The sequence below is a fragment of the Alligator sinensis genome, unplaced genomic scaffold (assembly GCF_000455745.1).
Source record: "Alligator sinensis unplaced genomic scaffold, ASM45574v1 scaffold277_1, whole genome shotgun sequence".
Lineage (NCBI taxonomy): Eukaryota > Metazoa > Chordata > Crocodylia > Alligatoridae > Alligator > Alligator sinensis.
This window is the reverse complement of record NW_005841899.1, coordinates 551135-567094: the sequence shown is the minus strand read 5'-3', so window position 1 is coordinate 567094 and position 15960 is coordinate 551135. Positions and strand designations below refer to the sequence as shown.

At 43.6% G+C, this 15960-nt stretch overlaps 1 protein-coding gene across 4 annotated transcripts in view; it reads right to left on the bottom strand.

Annotated features, from left to right (window-relative positions):
* Positions 1 to 15960, bottom strand: part of SLC35F5 (solute carrier family 35 member F5) — a 65239-nt gene that overhangs the window by 28589 nt on the left and 20690 nt on the right. The window contains exons 3-8 of one of the 4 annotated variants that reach the window (XM_025197561.1): positions 11996 to 12041; positions 8350 to 8491; positions 6184 to 6327; positions 4664 to 4726; positions 3097 to 3178; positions 1069 to 1259 (exon numbers count right to left, since the gene is read on the bottom strand). In XM_025197561.1, coding sequence (XP_025053346.1) covers positions 1069 to 1259; positions 3097 to 3178; positions 4664 to 4726; positions 6184 to 6327; positions 8350 to 8491; positions 11996 to 12041 — 668 coding nt within the window. Of the gene's footprint in view, positions 1 to 1068; positions 1260 to 3096; positions 3179 to 4663; positions 4727 to 6183; positions 6328 to 8349; positions 8492 to 11387; positions 11953 to 11995; positions 12143 to 15960 lie in introns of those variants that run through there. The other 3 variants (XM_014517292.2, XM_025197559.1, XM_025197560.1) reach the window with 3 other exon arrangements.

Below are 15960 nucleotides of genomic sequence, written 5' to 3'. Positions count from 1 at the left end.
ATTCAAGAGGAGGTTGGATGATCACCTGTCTGGGGTCTTGTGAACCCAGCATTCATTCCTGCCTGTGGCGGGGGGGGGGGGGGGGGGGGGGAGGGGAGTGGTTATAGTACCTGTCCTAAACATGAAACACCTGTTTTTCCACCTAATGTTGGAGACATGCTCAGTATTATCCTTGCATCCCATGAAGCTTCAGTTACCAAATCACTTCCTTGTTAAAGTAACATTCATGCTGTTCTATTTGTGAATCACCTCCTGTTCGCCAAAGAGTTGCATGGCTTCATTATCAGGGGCATTTTAGATACAATCTCTCCAGTGGCAGTGATAACCTGCCATTAGAAAGGCAGGCATTACTCTCCTCCCTTTCGCTTAATGTTGTTTCTTAATAAATTTGTCATTACCACCTCTACTCCCATGTTACTGAAAACAGCTACAACAGAACCAAGTGAGGATGACTAAATTGCGGATGAAATTAAGTAAATCTTGCAGCTCACCCCCTTCTAATGGGGTAGAGTTGAAGAGCAGTCTCTGTTCCCCCAGTAGACCTCTTCACATCATTGCAGGGCCGGATATAATACCACAGAATTAGACAGACAAGGTGTCAGCTTTCAGGAGTACCACAAAAAGCAAGCAGGACATCAGCTAGTTACAAGTTCTTCTTCCTCATCCCCCAAAACAGAAAGACAGTTGCTCCTCCATGGCTGCATCCACAGAGCTGTGGGTACACAGCCGGGGCCTGACCCCATTCTGCAACAACATGAAGGAACAGCAACTATTGTTTAAATAGCCCTGGACTTCTGCCAGGGTAGGCTATTTGAATAACTTACCACACCCATGTTGGGTAATAAGGGGTGTGACCTGCCAGCAGCAGAAGCTATGTTCTAATTAACCACAAACTTGAAAATCCACTTTACATTTTAGCATTGCATTTCAAATGCCAGATTGAAAGTTGTATTGCATTTAGCATATTCATGAAGCAAAATACAGATGAACTACTGATAAAAAGAGGCATCTCATTTCCATTACTATGTGTGCGTGACTGCTTAATTTCTTGAAAGAAAAAGCACATACCACAAAGCAAAAGAAAAAGCTGATTTTTGCTACTTGAGTTGCAGTGAGTTTCCCTACAGTTTTTAATATTGATTCCTGCTCCTTTACAGTTGGATAGGACATGCGAGACAACTTTGCTTCCAATGCATGGCTTGATGGGAGTTGTCGAATCTCCATAATATTACTGAACCTTACACGAGGCTTTTTGGGAGCTTAAAGGAAAAAAAAAAAGTGGTACATGATCATTAAACTTTTCACCCAAGCACAACAGGGAAAAAAATGTAATTTTATTTTTATCCCATTGATTATAATACTTCACAAATGACAACCAAATGCTTCTAACACCCAAAATATTTACTTTAATTTTTATTTATAGAATTTCTATCTTGTTACTAGGTACCCACCCTGCTAATGAGACAGGACGCTATCATTGTTTTAAATAATTACTGGTATGCATTCAGGCTAACTCCTTGGAAACTTAAATTAACTTTATTATCTAATTTCCCCACTTCCATCCTACATATACACTGCATTTAAAAAAATGCAGAATAGCACAAATTCTTGGATTTTTGCTTTAAAGAAATCACAGCTTGCACACAATTTTCATATATAAGAAAATTACAGTGATGCTTTTGCTCTTACAATTTTGCTGTACCCTTGTAATCAGATTTTAAAGGCTTCCATAATTTAATCACTACTTCTATGAACAGCCAGAGTTGGTTCAGAAACAAGGTGATATTTTTATTTTAGTTCCAGCAAAATCATAGCCCAACTAAAATCAATGAAGGTTTTTGTCAGGCATTCAATGGCACATGTTCACTCAGGTTTTTGCTACTTAGAAAAGGAGAGCTGGAGATGAAACATTTGAAAGAAAATAAAACATCAATCCGTTAAGCACACGGGATTATCTTGCATTGTTCAGTCACCTTTTTGGAGTCTTTCATTCTAAAATGAATCACGTGCATTAAACTACAAGAACAGAACAGTAACAGTACAGTGTTGAGGGGAGAAATGCCTTACAGACACCACCCCCACCCCAAGAATGTCACCTGGAGTCTGGCAAATACTTCTAGGTTTGTAAGAAGAATATAGCCAAGGATCTAATGGTTGCATTCACACAGGTAACTTTAGCATTCTAACTTCTGGATTCCTTCTGATTTTATTGAAATGTCATTATTTTCTAAGAATACCAACTATAATTCAACCTGAATATTTTCTATAGCACTCATTGCTAGCATAACAGTATGCATATCTATCCAACATTATTGGTTTATATTATGGTAACTAAAATATAGTAGAGATAATAACAGATAGGGAAGTGCATTCTAATAAAACAGTGTTTGAAGACTAGGGTATTGGAATGTTTGCCTTATCTGTTTTAAATTTAATTTAATATGAGACTACGTTAATCAAGCAGGAAGGGAGGAAGTGCTTAAGACAAAAAAAACGCAAGTGTCTGCTGCGGGGATTCACAAGACACCTGCAGAGCCTACCTGGAGAGCTTTGAGAAGAAAGCCTTGATTCAAAGAACTGTGGCTGGATAAAAAGTGACTCTTCTTGGGAACCTGATCAAGGGTTAGAGTCCAGGACCTGCTAGGGTGTCTAAAGTTATTAAGCATGCCAGCCCTATCACTGGAAGGGGGCAGGGCTCAGGTAATACGAGCACATGTGGATTTAAAATTCTCTTTTCTCCAGATGCTTTGTTATTACTGTAAGATGGACAATTTTTTTCTCTAAAGGTTGCTTCGTCACGGACAGCCAAAAGAATGAACAACAGGTACCACAGTTGGTCTTGCTGGGTTACCATGTTTGATATACAAAGCATTGCAGGCTAGGGCTGACTTTAAGGTTGGGAGAATTGAAAAATTCAATCCCAAGAGAGGTAATGGCATAAGGAAGCCTGAAACCTGTGTGGGTACAATCAGAGATATCAGGAAGGCAAATGATGTGCAGCTAGATCTGCAACTATGATTGCAGTATACAGATATAAAGGAAGGCAGTCCATGCACCAAAGAGCTTGCATTTGAAAATTCCAAAGTCTTTACTCACTTTTTTCAGTATCACTATTAGTACTGCCACTTTTTTCACTTGGCAAATCGTGAAACTTTACAGGAACATATAAAGGTTCACTCTGAAATGCAGCAGGACAAGCAGCATATGCAGTTAATATTATTGCTTACAATGTAACTGTTCTTTTTAATTTAGTATATCAGAGAATTAAATTAAGACACTGATGTAAACAATGTGGGTGAAACAGCAACAGAGGCAGGGTGTTTAGATAGCAGCATCAACTCTTTCACTAACCAGGAAATTTCATTTTAATGCATTTGCCACATCCGGACAGATTAAAATATATATTTTAAACTATTCTTAAAATTCAACATTAAAAAAAAAAAATATATGAACCCTATCAAATACATTAGCTTCGCCCAAATATAGTAAGTTTCATGGAAGTCCTGGAGATACTTAAAAATAAAAATGTTGGCAAGCCACTGTCCCAAAGCCTGATGTCAATAAAGTATGGATGAGGCACCACATAAAGTATGTACTGACACACTCGACAGATTAAGTTGTTTAAAAACAGAAGTGTTAATACAGAACTATTAAGCATCCCTATTTAATTTTTGTTAATCTAATGTATAATGTACTTAATAGTCTGGGAGGGCATGTAAAAATAACTGTAAACTCCACCGTTGCCTGGGAAGCACTACTGTGCACTCACTTTGCATGACATCTATCAGCTTGAAAATTAACAGTGTGCTCCATTGCCAGTGTCAACTGGCCCCTACTGCGCATATGTATAATTTAGGTACAATACCCCAATTTTCTAACAGAGATTGTGAACTCTTTTGATATGGTCGGATGGGCAGAAAATAAATGAAGGGCACAAATGGGACCCCAACCCACACCTTCCACTAGGAGATATTCAACTTTTCAGCAACCAGTTACTTCCTCTCAGTCCCTTAATGTGGGGTGAATCTTTTGTAAAAAGTTCTAGATTCTTTGTGAACCTGATTTTGGGCATCCAGACCAAGCATGATTTCAGTGAGGTAGTGACTCAATCAGATCAGTGTCACAAATAAGCACTAGCTTCCACTGGAATGCCCACTGCTGTTATTTGATCCCTCTAAACAGGATTTTTTTTTCCACCAGAGGCAAAGGCACTCCCTGTCCCTTTCAAGCTATAGGAAGGGACCAAAGTATTCTAATCTATTCTAGTAACTGAAGGAATGTGTTATATTGCGTTGCCTTAGATTGAAAGACATTTAGATCTACGCTTTGCTTCGCCAAGTATGGAAATGGATCTGGGAACATCCCCCTTTTAGGACACGCAGAGATATATTACCTAGTCCAGTGTAAATTCAATGTCAATGTTTATCTGAGCAAGAGATCTCACATCTCTCTCCCAGTAAGTAGCATTATGCCTTGTATTTCACATATTACTGCCATTTTGGCTAAATGCTTTTTAATCATTTTGGTTAAAAGAGAGGTTAAACTGATCCTATTTACAGAATGCTTTTAAATCTAATTCAAATGTGTGAACTGGAGGGAAATGACTGACATGGTGCATCATTATCGTACAAAAACAGGGGCAGCTTAACATTAAGAAACTTACCAAAGAACTCTTTACAGTGTTGTCTGTTGCACAAGCAGCAAAATAACTTTCAGCATCTGCAAACTAATTAGAAATGATAGATTTAAAACGCTACCAACCCACTGTCAAATGACACTAATGAATGCAAACATTTTAGTATAAAAAGGTGCTTAATGGGCAGTTTAACCGGGCCATAATATGGTGAAGAGGAGTATTAAAAACCCTGCCAGTGTTCTCTTGCACTCATACAGAACTCAAAGGGCCTCAAGCCATCTGCACAAGCCATTCTCGGCACAGGACTAGGGCCTAGTCCCATAGAGAACCTGTCCATGGGCTCCGACACGTTCCAACTGGAGCACGTCAGAGCAGACTTCATTAACTCCAGCAGATTGAGTCTGTTGGAGTGGTCTAATCGGAAAGCTCCAGTGTACTGCAGCATCTCATGTATTCAGTGCCCTTGCGTTTCAAAATGGCAGCGGGGCACTTTAACACTCGTCGAACGAGCTTCACTGAAAGTGCTCCCGCTGTTATTTTGAAAACGTGGAACGCTGAATACATTGAGATGCTGCGGATATTTTAATTAAAGCAGCTCCCAAGAGCCATTGCAATCAAAACGTTCCCCCACTCCAGAGCACGTGTAAAATTGCACATAAGGACTATGAAGTCCAGTTTCAATGAGTATTCCCTACTGACAATTGGCATAACATCTATCAGATAGCCAGTTCCTTAGACTATTTACTGTGGGCTGTACTGCTGCTGTGCAGAGAAGTCTGTTACCTGTGAAGCTACTCCTATCAATCCAACTGTCAGCTTCTCTAAATAAAACTGATTTCATTCTTTAAAAGGATCCACTTAAAAAAAATCATCATCAATGATCAACATTTCTATTATCTTGCCTAGAACTGGTATCAGATCTACTGTCCTAGTTACCAGAACCATGCTGCTTGTATTTTTTTATACCTCTGCAATATGGTTTAAGTCCCAAGTCTCATGGAAGTTTAGAGTAGTTAGATCCTGAAGTTAATGCCCATCACTAAATGCAAATGTAAAGTATGCCTACGGTAGGAGAAATATGATCCCTGTCTATAAGAGCAATTTAACAGAAACTGCTATGCATATACTTTATGGGGAGATAAAAGGGGGGGAGGAAAGGGGGGAAGAAACATTCTACACATTTTCCTAAGCATGATCACAAAAAACAAGCCTGATCAGCATGAATGGCATATTAAGTCTGCAATCAAACCAATCAGAATTCTTCTAAAGAAATAGGATATAAACAAAATGCTAAACCACAATATGAAGGTATCAATTCCAGGTGCATCTTGAATCTATAGTGAATCTTTTGCATTTTAATTTAACTATTACAATTACCACTCTATATTCTGCAACTTTGGTTGTAATATTATTTTAAAGGAAAAGTTACTTGATTGCCTCTGGAGTTCAGCTTAGGCTATTGAAATCCTTTTCTGCCCAATTTGATTTTTGAATTATTCTGCATGTTTGTATGTCACAAGTTATTTATGAAGTTATTGAAGACTTACAAAAGCCGTGTGCCTTCCACGAAATCCACGTGTGCACTGTTGCCTCCATGGTTTCCAAACAATAAATCCCAAGAGGTATAGAACAAACATGGATGTTTTTGCAAAGGTACTGAAAAAAGGTTTGTTGTACGTCGCAAAAACATACTGTGAAAGGAAGATAATTATAGCATTCATAATTAGTAATTAGGTGAGAAGTCAGGTGACTAATCAGTGCGTTTAAAATAGCATGGTTCAAACCAACTCTATAGGTATACTTGAAAAAAAGAGGTGCAAGACTATATGAATGTGTGATCAAATTGACAAATGGCTCATTTTAGCCCAGCAGTTCCTTTCTAGAACTAACCAAAGCATCGTAAGTATAACATCACTAGAGAGAAGCTATTGATAAAATGCCTCAAGAGGCAAGCTAAATTCACTTTAAGTAGTCAATATACTTATGCATTTTAGAATCAGAACATTACTGAAATGTGATCTGAATTCAAAAAGGTTTTCCAATAAAGGACCACTTACAGACGCAGCTAAAAAGGCCAGGCCACTAAAGATAATAATATAAAAAACCCCCCAAGAAAGCAAGCCTTCTTTCTCATAAAATACAAGTTCAGTATCAGAAAATACCATAGTTCACAGGCAGACAAGGTTCTTTAGGTAAATACGGTATCTTTTATTAGACCAACTAAAAAAAAAAAATGGAAAAATTGTTCTTTGCAAGCTTTTGGGTACAAACACCCTTCTTCAGGCACAGGGAGAGTATGTTGTTGCCTTATGTTCTCTCCTGGGTGGAGCTATTTATTTGATCTTATAAAAGATATCACAGTTACCCAAAGAACCTTGTCTGCCCATGTCCTTAGACCAACATGGCTACAACCAACCACCCTAACACATAGTTCATACACGCACAAATGGGGTACTTAAAGTGAACTGCAGCATATTAACAGCTGCACTTTAATATGGAAAATTCCAAAGTTGATAGAAGTTATAAAATTTCAAGGGAGTTTAGAAGAACATGCCTGATTTGAACCCAACTTGTCTGAATTCAACACCTGGCTATTGTTGAAGAACATAAGTAGTAAACGTAGTGTTTTCCCCTTCTACATCAACACTGTTATTTCTTCATTATAAGAACAATATTGCCAGAGCGTTTTGGTACTAGGCTATGCAAAAGTTCCTAGAATACCCTCCAGCAAGGTTAGCGGGAACTAACTCATTTAAAAAGAAAGCTTAATAAATGTACGAACTGGATTAAATAGTAGTACAATTGCCTGCAGTAGCACAGAATTTACTCAGTAACTGAGGATTCTTCTAGACTTATGTCCCTAAATTTTGTAGAGCCAGATTGACAGGTTCAATCTATAACCCACTTTTAAGGATATAAAGTAGATTACTAGGTCTGTGGGGAAACACTTGGCAGTTTTTAACCAATATGTCCATCAACAAAATCAGCTCCTGACTTTAACTAACTGAAAGTTAAATACTTATTGATTCAAGATATTGAAAATTTTTAAATTAAATATTTGACTTTGAAATTAAAACTATAACCCTTAAATTATGCCGGTTTGGAGATTTAAGTTCACACAGCTTTTGTTATGGTTAAAGAAAAGGAAAAAGGGAAGTAGAATACTTCCAGGTTAGGGTGCTCAACCCCCAGCCCATGGGCTATATCTGGCCTTGGCGCTGTGTCATCCAGCCTATGGGATTCCCTCATGGGTCCTAAAATTTGGCAGTTAGGGGAGCAGTGGCATCACTCACTCTACTGACAAAGTTTAAGATCCATGGAGAGCCTCACAGGCTGAATAACATGAACTAGCACACGGGGCAGCGTGGCGCCCCAGAGCCTGCTTCAGATATGTGGAGCCCAATAGAGGTAGCATGTGACCCCAGCACATGATCCAAGCACTTGGGCGCCAGCCAAGGCTGCGCAGGGCCTGATCCAGAGTGCAGGGCCAGGTGGAGACAGCAAAGGGCTCAATCGTGGTGTGTGAGGCCCAATCTGGCCTGCAAACCAACCCTGTGTCACTCATCTGGCCCCCATGGCCAAAAGATTGAGCACCAGGTTGCTAATAGTGGAAAACTGAGTGTTAACATACTATAGTGTCAGCAGAAGCCCCCTCTTTTTTATGCTTAAAATAAATGTGTTTGTTTGTTTGTTTTATTTAAAGCAACACTTACCGATGTAAGCTCTGAGGAGGCAACCCATATCACATCAACAAGGAGAAGTATGACAATCCCGAGAGCCATTCTCCTACGTTGAGTGGATGAACTGCTCTGGGAGCTCATGCGATTCATGATAAAAACCCACACCATTTGTAACCTATTAAACATCAGTAAAAGATGAACGGAATGATTAGAGAAGAACCAATTACAAAGGAAAAATGAGATAAGAGCAAGAGCATGAAATGAACGTTACATCAGTACAACACGCCAGGAAGTGTAACCTTTGGCAGATAACTGCAAACTTGGAACTCACCTGGCATCCAGATTTTGTGGGACATTGGGGCAGAGGGAATCAAGAATTTCAAAAACAAGCTAGCTCTCCTAGCACTGAAATCAATGAATACAATTAAGCAAAGGCTGAACAGGTTTCTAAAGCTTACCAAGCATTCTGCAAAACAAACTATTCTATTCGACACAACTCCCATTTCTTGGATTTAAAAAATGGAATATTGATTTCTACATGATGCAGAAAATGATTCCATAAAAAGCTTAAATTTTCTACTCAGAAAATTAACGTGTTCAGGTGTTTAATATTTGGGGGGGGGGGGAGTAAAGTACTTTTGCACAGTTGTGGGAAAAGTAACAAAAATATCCATATATCCAACAAAGGTTGTTGCATGCACACAACTATTTTAACTACTGTTAAAAGATATGGTGTCTGTATTTCGCACATTGCCACATATGCTTAGGCACTAGACAAGATCTTCTGAATTGACAACAGATCTAATTATGACATTAAGTCAGAGCTAATTATGACTGAAGCCTGACTATATAACCAGTTTGAACTGTAAGTTATACTTTTTGTGTGTCAAAGGTTATGGACTTAAATTCTCTTCCTGAATATCAAGTAATTAGAATTACAACTGTAAAAGGGTTCCCAGTGAAATGTGTAGCACGATAATTTCTAAAAAATGATCTATTTAAAAAAAACCAAACAAACAAACATTCATCAGCAGGAGGACATAAAGACACACCTAGCAAAAAAGACTAATTTTGATACCAGCACAAGGGTCATTACAGGCAACCCCTGCTTAACGCAGTTTCAGTTAGCGCTATTTCACAATGGCACTCGTTTACAATTAACACCCAATTCCGCTGAGCGGTCAGCCAGTTTTGCTACAGTACTCAGTGGAATCGGAGTGTCGGTGGGCAGGCGGGTGGGCAGGGAGAAGCGGCGGCAGTAGCAGTGAGCAGGTGGGCAGGCATGAGGGCCCAGGGCGAGACGGCAGAAGCACGGGCCCAGGCTGGCACATGGTGCCAGAGCAGGTGGGGGGGTGGAGTAGAGACAAGCGGCTGCAAAAGAGGGGAGGAGCGTGGGGCCCAAGTCGGTGTCCAGGGCCAGGGCCGGCAGAGGCCCGCACCCAGGGTGGGGGGCAGGAGCATGGGGCCTCCACTGGTGTGTGGGGCCCATGTCGGGGCCAGTGGAAGCCTGCACCCAGAGTAGGGCGGCAGGAGCACTGGTGCCCAGGCGGGAGCAGGCATGGGGCTAGGGAGAAGTGGCGTCAACAGAGGTGAGTAGCCTGGGCCAGTGGGGGTCAGTGCCCAGAGTGGGGTGGCAGGAGTGCGGGGCATGTGTCGGTGCCTGGCAGCAGGGGCCGATGCCCAGAGCAGGACAGCAGTAGTGCCAGTGCCCAGGCTGCAAGTGGGACTGGAGAGGCCAGCAGGCAGGTGAGGGGGGTGGGGAAAGGTGGCAGCAGTGAGGGGGGGCTGGGCATGAGCGTGGGACCCATGCCAGTGCCCAGGGCCAGGACCAGCAGGGGCCCAGAGCGGGTCAGCAGGAGCACAGGTCCAGTCTGGTATGTGGGGCTGGAGCGCCAGCAGGCGGGCAGGGGGTGGGGAGAGGCAGCAGCAGGGCAGACAGTAACCAATTAATCTCTACTTACATTCATTTCTATGGGGAAATGGGTTTCGCTTGATGCGGTTCTGCTTAATGCTCAGTTTTTCTGGAACCAATTAAGAGCACTAAGCGGCGGTTGCCTGTATTCTGCAACATACATCCCCCCGCACTTCCCATCTAGAAATCTCTGCCAGAGACTAATACTAATTAAACCCTACCTTATTTGGATCAAATGTAAGAAAGAGATAAGCAGATTACTGAAATACCAAAACAGTACAAATGGATGTGTGCATTTATGACAATACCTGCTCTTAAGCACAAGAGGGATACACTAATCCAAAAAGGGGCATTAAACATGTTACTGGGGTGGCAAAAAAGTAAATAAATAAAAATTTGGAAATTTTCAGATACACAAATTAATTTCCTGTACATATACAGTGTCCAATAATTTCCCCTCTTCACAGTATCTCTGCCTCATTCAATGTGGGTATAACAAGACTTGTATTACGAGGATTTATATAGCAAATACTGAACTGGAAGGTATAGTCAAAGGGCATTCAAGCTCTTTCCAAAAGGCAGGAAGTCAGACTTGGTCTTTTCTACAAGTTGTTGCTGCTGACTTTGAAATCACAAGTTGTGTTGGTTTTACTCCAAACAAACTGTTACCTTCGTCATACCTAGTCTACCCCATGTTCATACACTCACCAAGGTTATAGAAGGAAGCTTCAGGTTAACTAAAATGTTGGCCTCGATTTACTAAGGCTGCTCACCAGAAAACCTGGAATTCAGTAAGAACGTCAGGTTTATGATTTAAAAAACCCCTACAACCAAGTACCTGTTTACAGCACACTGTATGATTGTAGAAAAATAAATCAGTATGTGTCAGTGAAACCTGGTGAGCGATATGGCTCCAGCATCTTAACTGTTCTAACAGCGCTTCCATACATGAATATTTTACAAGTTAATTTATTAGATAGTTTGACACACAACATCCCTTCCTATTTATCAGCATAAAATCCTCTCCTCGTCAGAATTCCTGAATTAACTGTACTAAATCACGCACTTGTGTGCAGCAAATCTGACTCCGAACGATGACCTGTTTTAGGGACAGAGTCAGGTTATTTTCATTGTATTTGGTACGTTCTCCACCACATACCAACAGTTTGTAGTCTGCCGATCGGAGACGCGTGTAGGGTCTACCGATCGGAGACGCGTGTAGCATGAATGACGCGTGCCCCCTGCAGCAGTGGAAAGCGGGAGCTCCCGCAGACGTCGCTGGCGCTGTCGGCGGCTGGGGAGGGGGGCGAGTGCTGACCAGGGGTCGGCGACCACCCGCAGATGCCGCCGGCAGTGTCGAGCGGGAATCGTTGACAGCCAGCAGACACCGCCAGCGGCGGGGGTGGCGACCGCCTGCAGGCCTTTCCGCAGGGGGCGCACCGCCACGCTCAGGGGGTTCATGTGCACCCGCGACGTGTCCCAATCTGCAGCCTCCCGGTCTGACCTCAGGGTGCCAACTCCGTCCCGGGAGGTTTCATCACGTGACGTAAGGACACCAACGACTTTCGGTCCGGAAGGGCAACGCACATGACTGTCACGTTTTAAAACCCCAGGGGCCTGCTGTATTCAGCCCTGCACAGCCCAGCCTCCCCTGCTGATTCTCGTCTGACCCCTGCGGACTCCTGACTGGGGGAGGGGCCCTGCCTCAAGCGTCCTGCGCGCTCGGCTCCGTCTCTCCTTCAGTCTCCCGGCCGCTCGGGCCGTGACCTGCGGCGGGCGTCGCGCCCACTCCCGCGGCGGTGGCGGTGAGTGTCGGCGGTAGGGGGGAGCGGGGGCCGGGCCGTCCCCGTCCCCGTCCCCGCGCCGCCGAGCCCGAGCGGCGCCTGCCCCTTCCGGGGGCCGGGCCAGGCCGGGGAGGGCGGGTCTCGCGGCCCGGTGGGACCCGTGCTGCGGGCAAGGCCCGTGTGAGAAGCGGGATTTCGGCGACTTTTTTATTTTGTTTTTTAATTCCGACCTCACTTTGCCCCGACCGTGAAGCCGCAGTGTAAAAGTATCTTCCTACCAGGTGGATCCTATAAATGTTCGGTGTCATTTCACGCCTGTCAAGTGCGGGCCGCAGGTTGCCCTCCTCTCAGGCACCGGTGACCCACCGACGCCATGGGGGCCCCGGTCTTGGTGGGGTGGGGGTGGGGTAGGGAGGTGGGCCGGGCAGCAGTCAAATAAATACAAGACGTCTCACATCTACCCAAAGATCCTGCCACCCCTGGCACCACCTGCAGGGGGACCGGGTGGGCGGGGGATGCGACGTTTGTCGGGCAGATGCGCGGCTTTGTATTCGATCGACGGAGTCGCTGGAGCGAAATTCAAAGCAAGCTTTTGGGCACAGTCACCCGTCTGCAACAGTCTGAGACCCTCCGAGGAATAAGAGAAGCTACAAGTGCGGCAGGAGGTCTGACGGTGACAAACTGCTGGAAGACCGATTCAGACCGGACGTAAGGAAAAACTTCTTTACTGTCCAAAAATGTCTTTACTGTCCGAGGCTCAGGAGTCGGGAAGAGACTCCCTCCTGGTTGCTGTGCAATCAGTGAAAACAGAAATGGGTAGAAATTAGGAAAATGAAAGGTAAAACAGGGAAGGGAGGAAAAGGGGGGGGGTGGAGCCAGAGGTAAGTCTCTACAAAGGTAGTAATTCAAGGTAGAAAAGTGGCTGTCTGTGGAAAAAGGAAATAGCTGGAAATTAGGATGACAAAGGGGAGGGGAGGGGAGAAAGTAAGAGGTCGGGTCAGGTCAGGCGGGTACCTGGTGAATCAGACACCAGGCAGGTTGTAAGGTGTCAGAAATCCAGTGTCTATATTGAGGCCACGGTTTTTTGTATGCTGTAATTTTATGAAGTGAATCCAGTAGGCTCGTCTACGAAAGGTGTGTTGTAGGTTCCCTTTGAGGACGAGAGCCGAGAGATCAGCGAGGGAGTGACTGTGGGTGAGAGGTGTGCAGCCGCAGGGAGTTGGGTATTCTTGTGTTCGGTAGATTTTCGGTGCATGTTCATGCTGGTGCGCAGTTGTTTGGTTTCTCCTACGTATTTCCCAGCAGGGCATTTGGTGCACTGGATGAGATGTATTACACCTCTGGAGGTGCAGGTGTAAGATCCAGGAGTGGTGATTGGTTCTGTTGTGGGGTGTAGTCGTTGGCAACACGTAGCGGGTGCACGCGGGTGCATGTGCGCCTCCGAGCGTGGTGGTGCACTGCCTGCGAAAAGGCGCCACTGACACTACCGGCAGCGCCTGCGGGTGGTTGCCACTCTCCACCCCTTCCCCTTGCCGCAGACACTGCTGGCGGCATGTATGGATGGTCCGAGGTTGCTGCTGACCGCTGCTGACACTGCCAGTGGCATCTACGGGTGGTTGCTGATGCCCCCCACTTGCCACACACCCCCTCGCCGCCAACAGCGCTGCGACTGCCTGCGGGAGCTCCCCACTTGCTGCTGCCATGCTTGCACTGCCGACAGTGCCGCCACCGCCAGCAGGAGCTCGCCATGCCCCGCCAGCCTCTGGGTGCACACGGCATTCATGGGAGTAGTTATTGTGGGGGTGGTGAAGATGTGTTGGCAGGTTTTGCATTTCTTGTCCTGGCATGGTCTGGATCCATTGGGTGTGGTTTGGGCCATAGGGGGTCAGTCGTTGGGGGTTTGGGTCATAGAGGGGCACAGGTACCAGCCCAGCTCCAAATCTGCCCCTCCCTCTCTGCTTACATGAGGTAAGCCCATGGCTCTGGGCAGCAGTTAGCTCAGTAGCCTGTTGGGGCTGGTGTTGATTTCTGCAAACAGAGTTTAAGATTGCATATTATTCAGTTTATTTTGCTTTGTTAAATTATTTCAGACTTAGTTTTTGCCCTGTCAAACCAGTTTGTACCATTGACTTTATTTTGCTCTGTTAAATAGATTCATATTCAGCTTTTGCACTCTTTCAAGCCAGTTTACATGAATCAGCTTATTTTGCTTTGTTATATTGATTCATAGTCAGTGTTTGTTCTCTCAAAATAGTTCATATTATTCAGTTTATTTTGCTCTGTTAAATCATTTCTTATTCAGTTTTTCACTCGCTTAAACCAGTTCCTGTTTTTCAGGTCTTTACTTTATTAAAACAGTTCGTATTCAGTTTATTTTGATCTCTCTACTTTGCATTCCTAGTTTTAAACACCTCATATTACTCACTTCTTTGTGTGTGTTTCTGCTCTCTCATTACCTTTTTAGAAATGCTTACCCAGATTTATACACACGTCAAACAATTCAATTCTTTCGCATTTTCTGCTTTCTATTTGCCTGTCTACATTGTTTGTGCTGCCTTTGGTTTGTGTCAACTTCAGGAAATTTTACAGTTAGAATGCATATAGATATATAACTGTGGATAGTAAAAAAAACAAAGTTAGATATTCGAAAGTTTCAGCCAGCATGGAGAGAATTGTATGGTTTTGTGCAGCAAGGGGATCGTGTTGTCTGTAGTCTGGGCTGCGAGAGTGTGGTGTCTCGTACTTCCAGTGTCCAGCACCATTTGGCAACCAAGCACGAAGCCAAATTTCCTGTAGTCGATGAAGCAGACAAACATAAATCCACTAGAAAAGCTCTTTCCACACGGGCAAATTACATTCTAGCTCAAAAAGGCAAGCGTTTTACAGATGGAGAATACTTAAAGGATTCTTTCTTAAAATGTGCTGAAAATCTGTTTCAGGATTTTGCGAATAAGAAAGACATCATTGTATTGATGAAATGCCGTTGTCACCTGTGCTTGTGATGTGATGAGCCTTGCACTGAATGAAAGCACAGACACAAATGATTTATATATCCTCTGTCTTGATATAATTGTTCAATATTTTATTTCCGGGGAAGTTTGGGAGGAATTGTTTTCTTTGAGTGCTATGCATAGCACAACAAAGGCCAACAATATACTTAATCTGGTCAAAGATATTTTACACAGCAACAAATTGACCCGCACAAAGTGTTCTCTGTTAGTACTGATGGTGCACCTGCTATGGCAAGTAAAACAGCTGGATTAATAAAGCTTTTGGAAACGGAAATTGGACATCCTCTTTTGAGTTTCCATTGTATTATTCATCAGGAGAGCCTATGCGCTAAGATCCCATCTTCTGATTTAAATGAAATCATGACAACAGTTGTGAAAATTGTCAACTTTGTGATTGCCCGTTCCTCTTTGACACACAGGAGATTCCATGAACTTTTCAATGATATGAATTCTGCATATGGAGATTTAGTGCTGCACAATAATGTATAGCTCATGGGCAGGCAATTATTTTGGGCGGAGGACCGCTTACTGAGTTTTGGCAAACCATCAAGGGCCGCATGACAGGCAGCCAGGGGCAGATAAATATTAATTTTCAAAAAATTTTAGGGGCCCTGTGGGCTGGGTAGAATGGCCTGGTGGGCCACTTCTGTCCCACGGGCCGCATTTTGCCCGCCCCTGGTATAGCTCCTCGCTTACCGTCATAGTTACGACTTCAAGCAAAACGATGTTAAGCAAATCCAATTGCGTCACAGTAGTTACCTACTAGCAGGCGGTGGCCAAACGTTATAACCAAACATTGCGTGACTTTAAATGAGTATGTTCTCTAATAGATCAGCGACATAATAATGAAACAAAGTTAACCAGGACGACATTAAGTGAGGAGTACCTGTGTGCTGGTTGAGTAGAGGAAGCGTGCTCAAGTGATTTGTTACTTGTC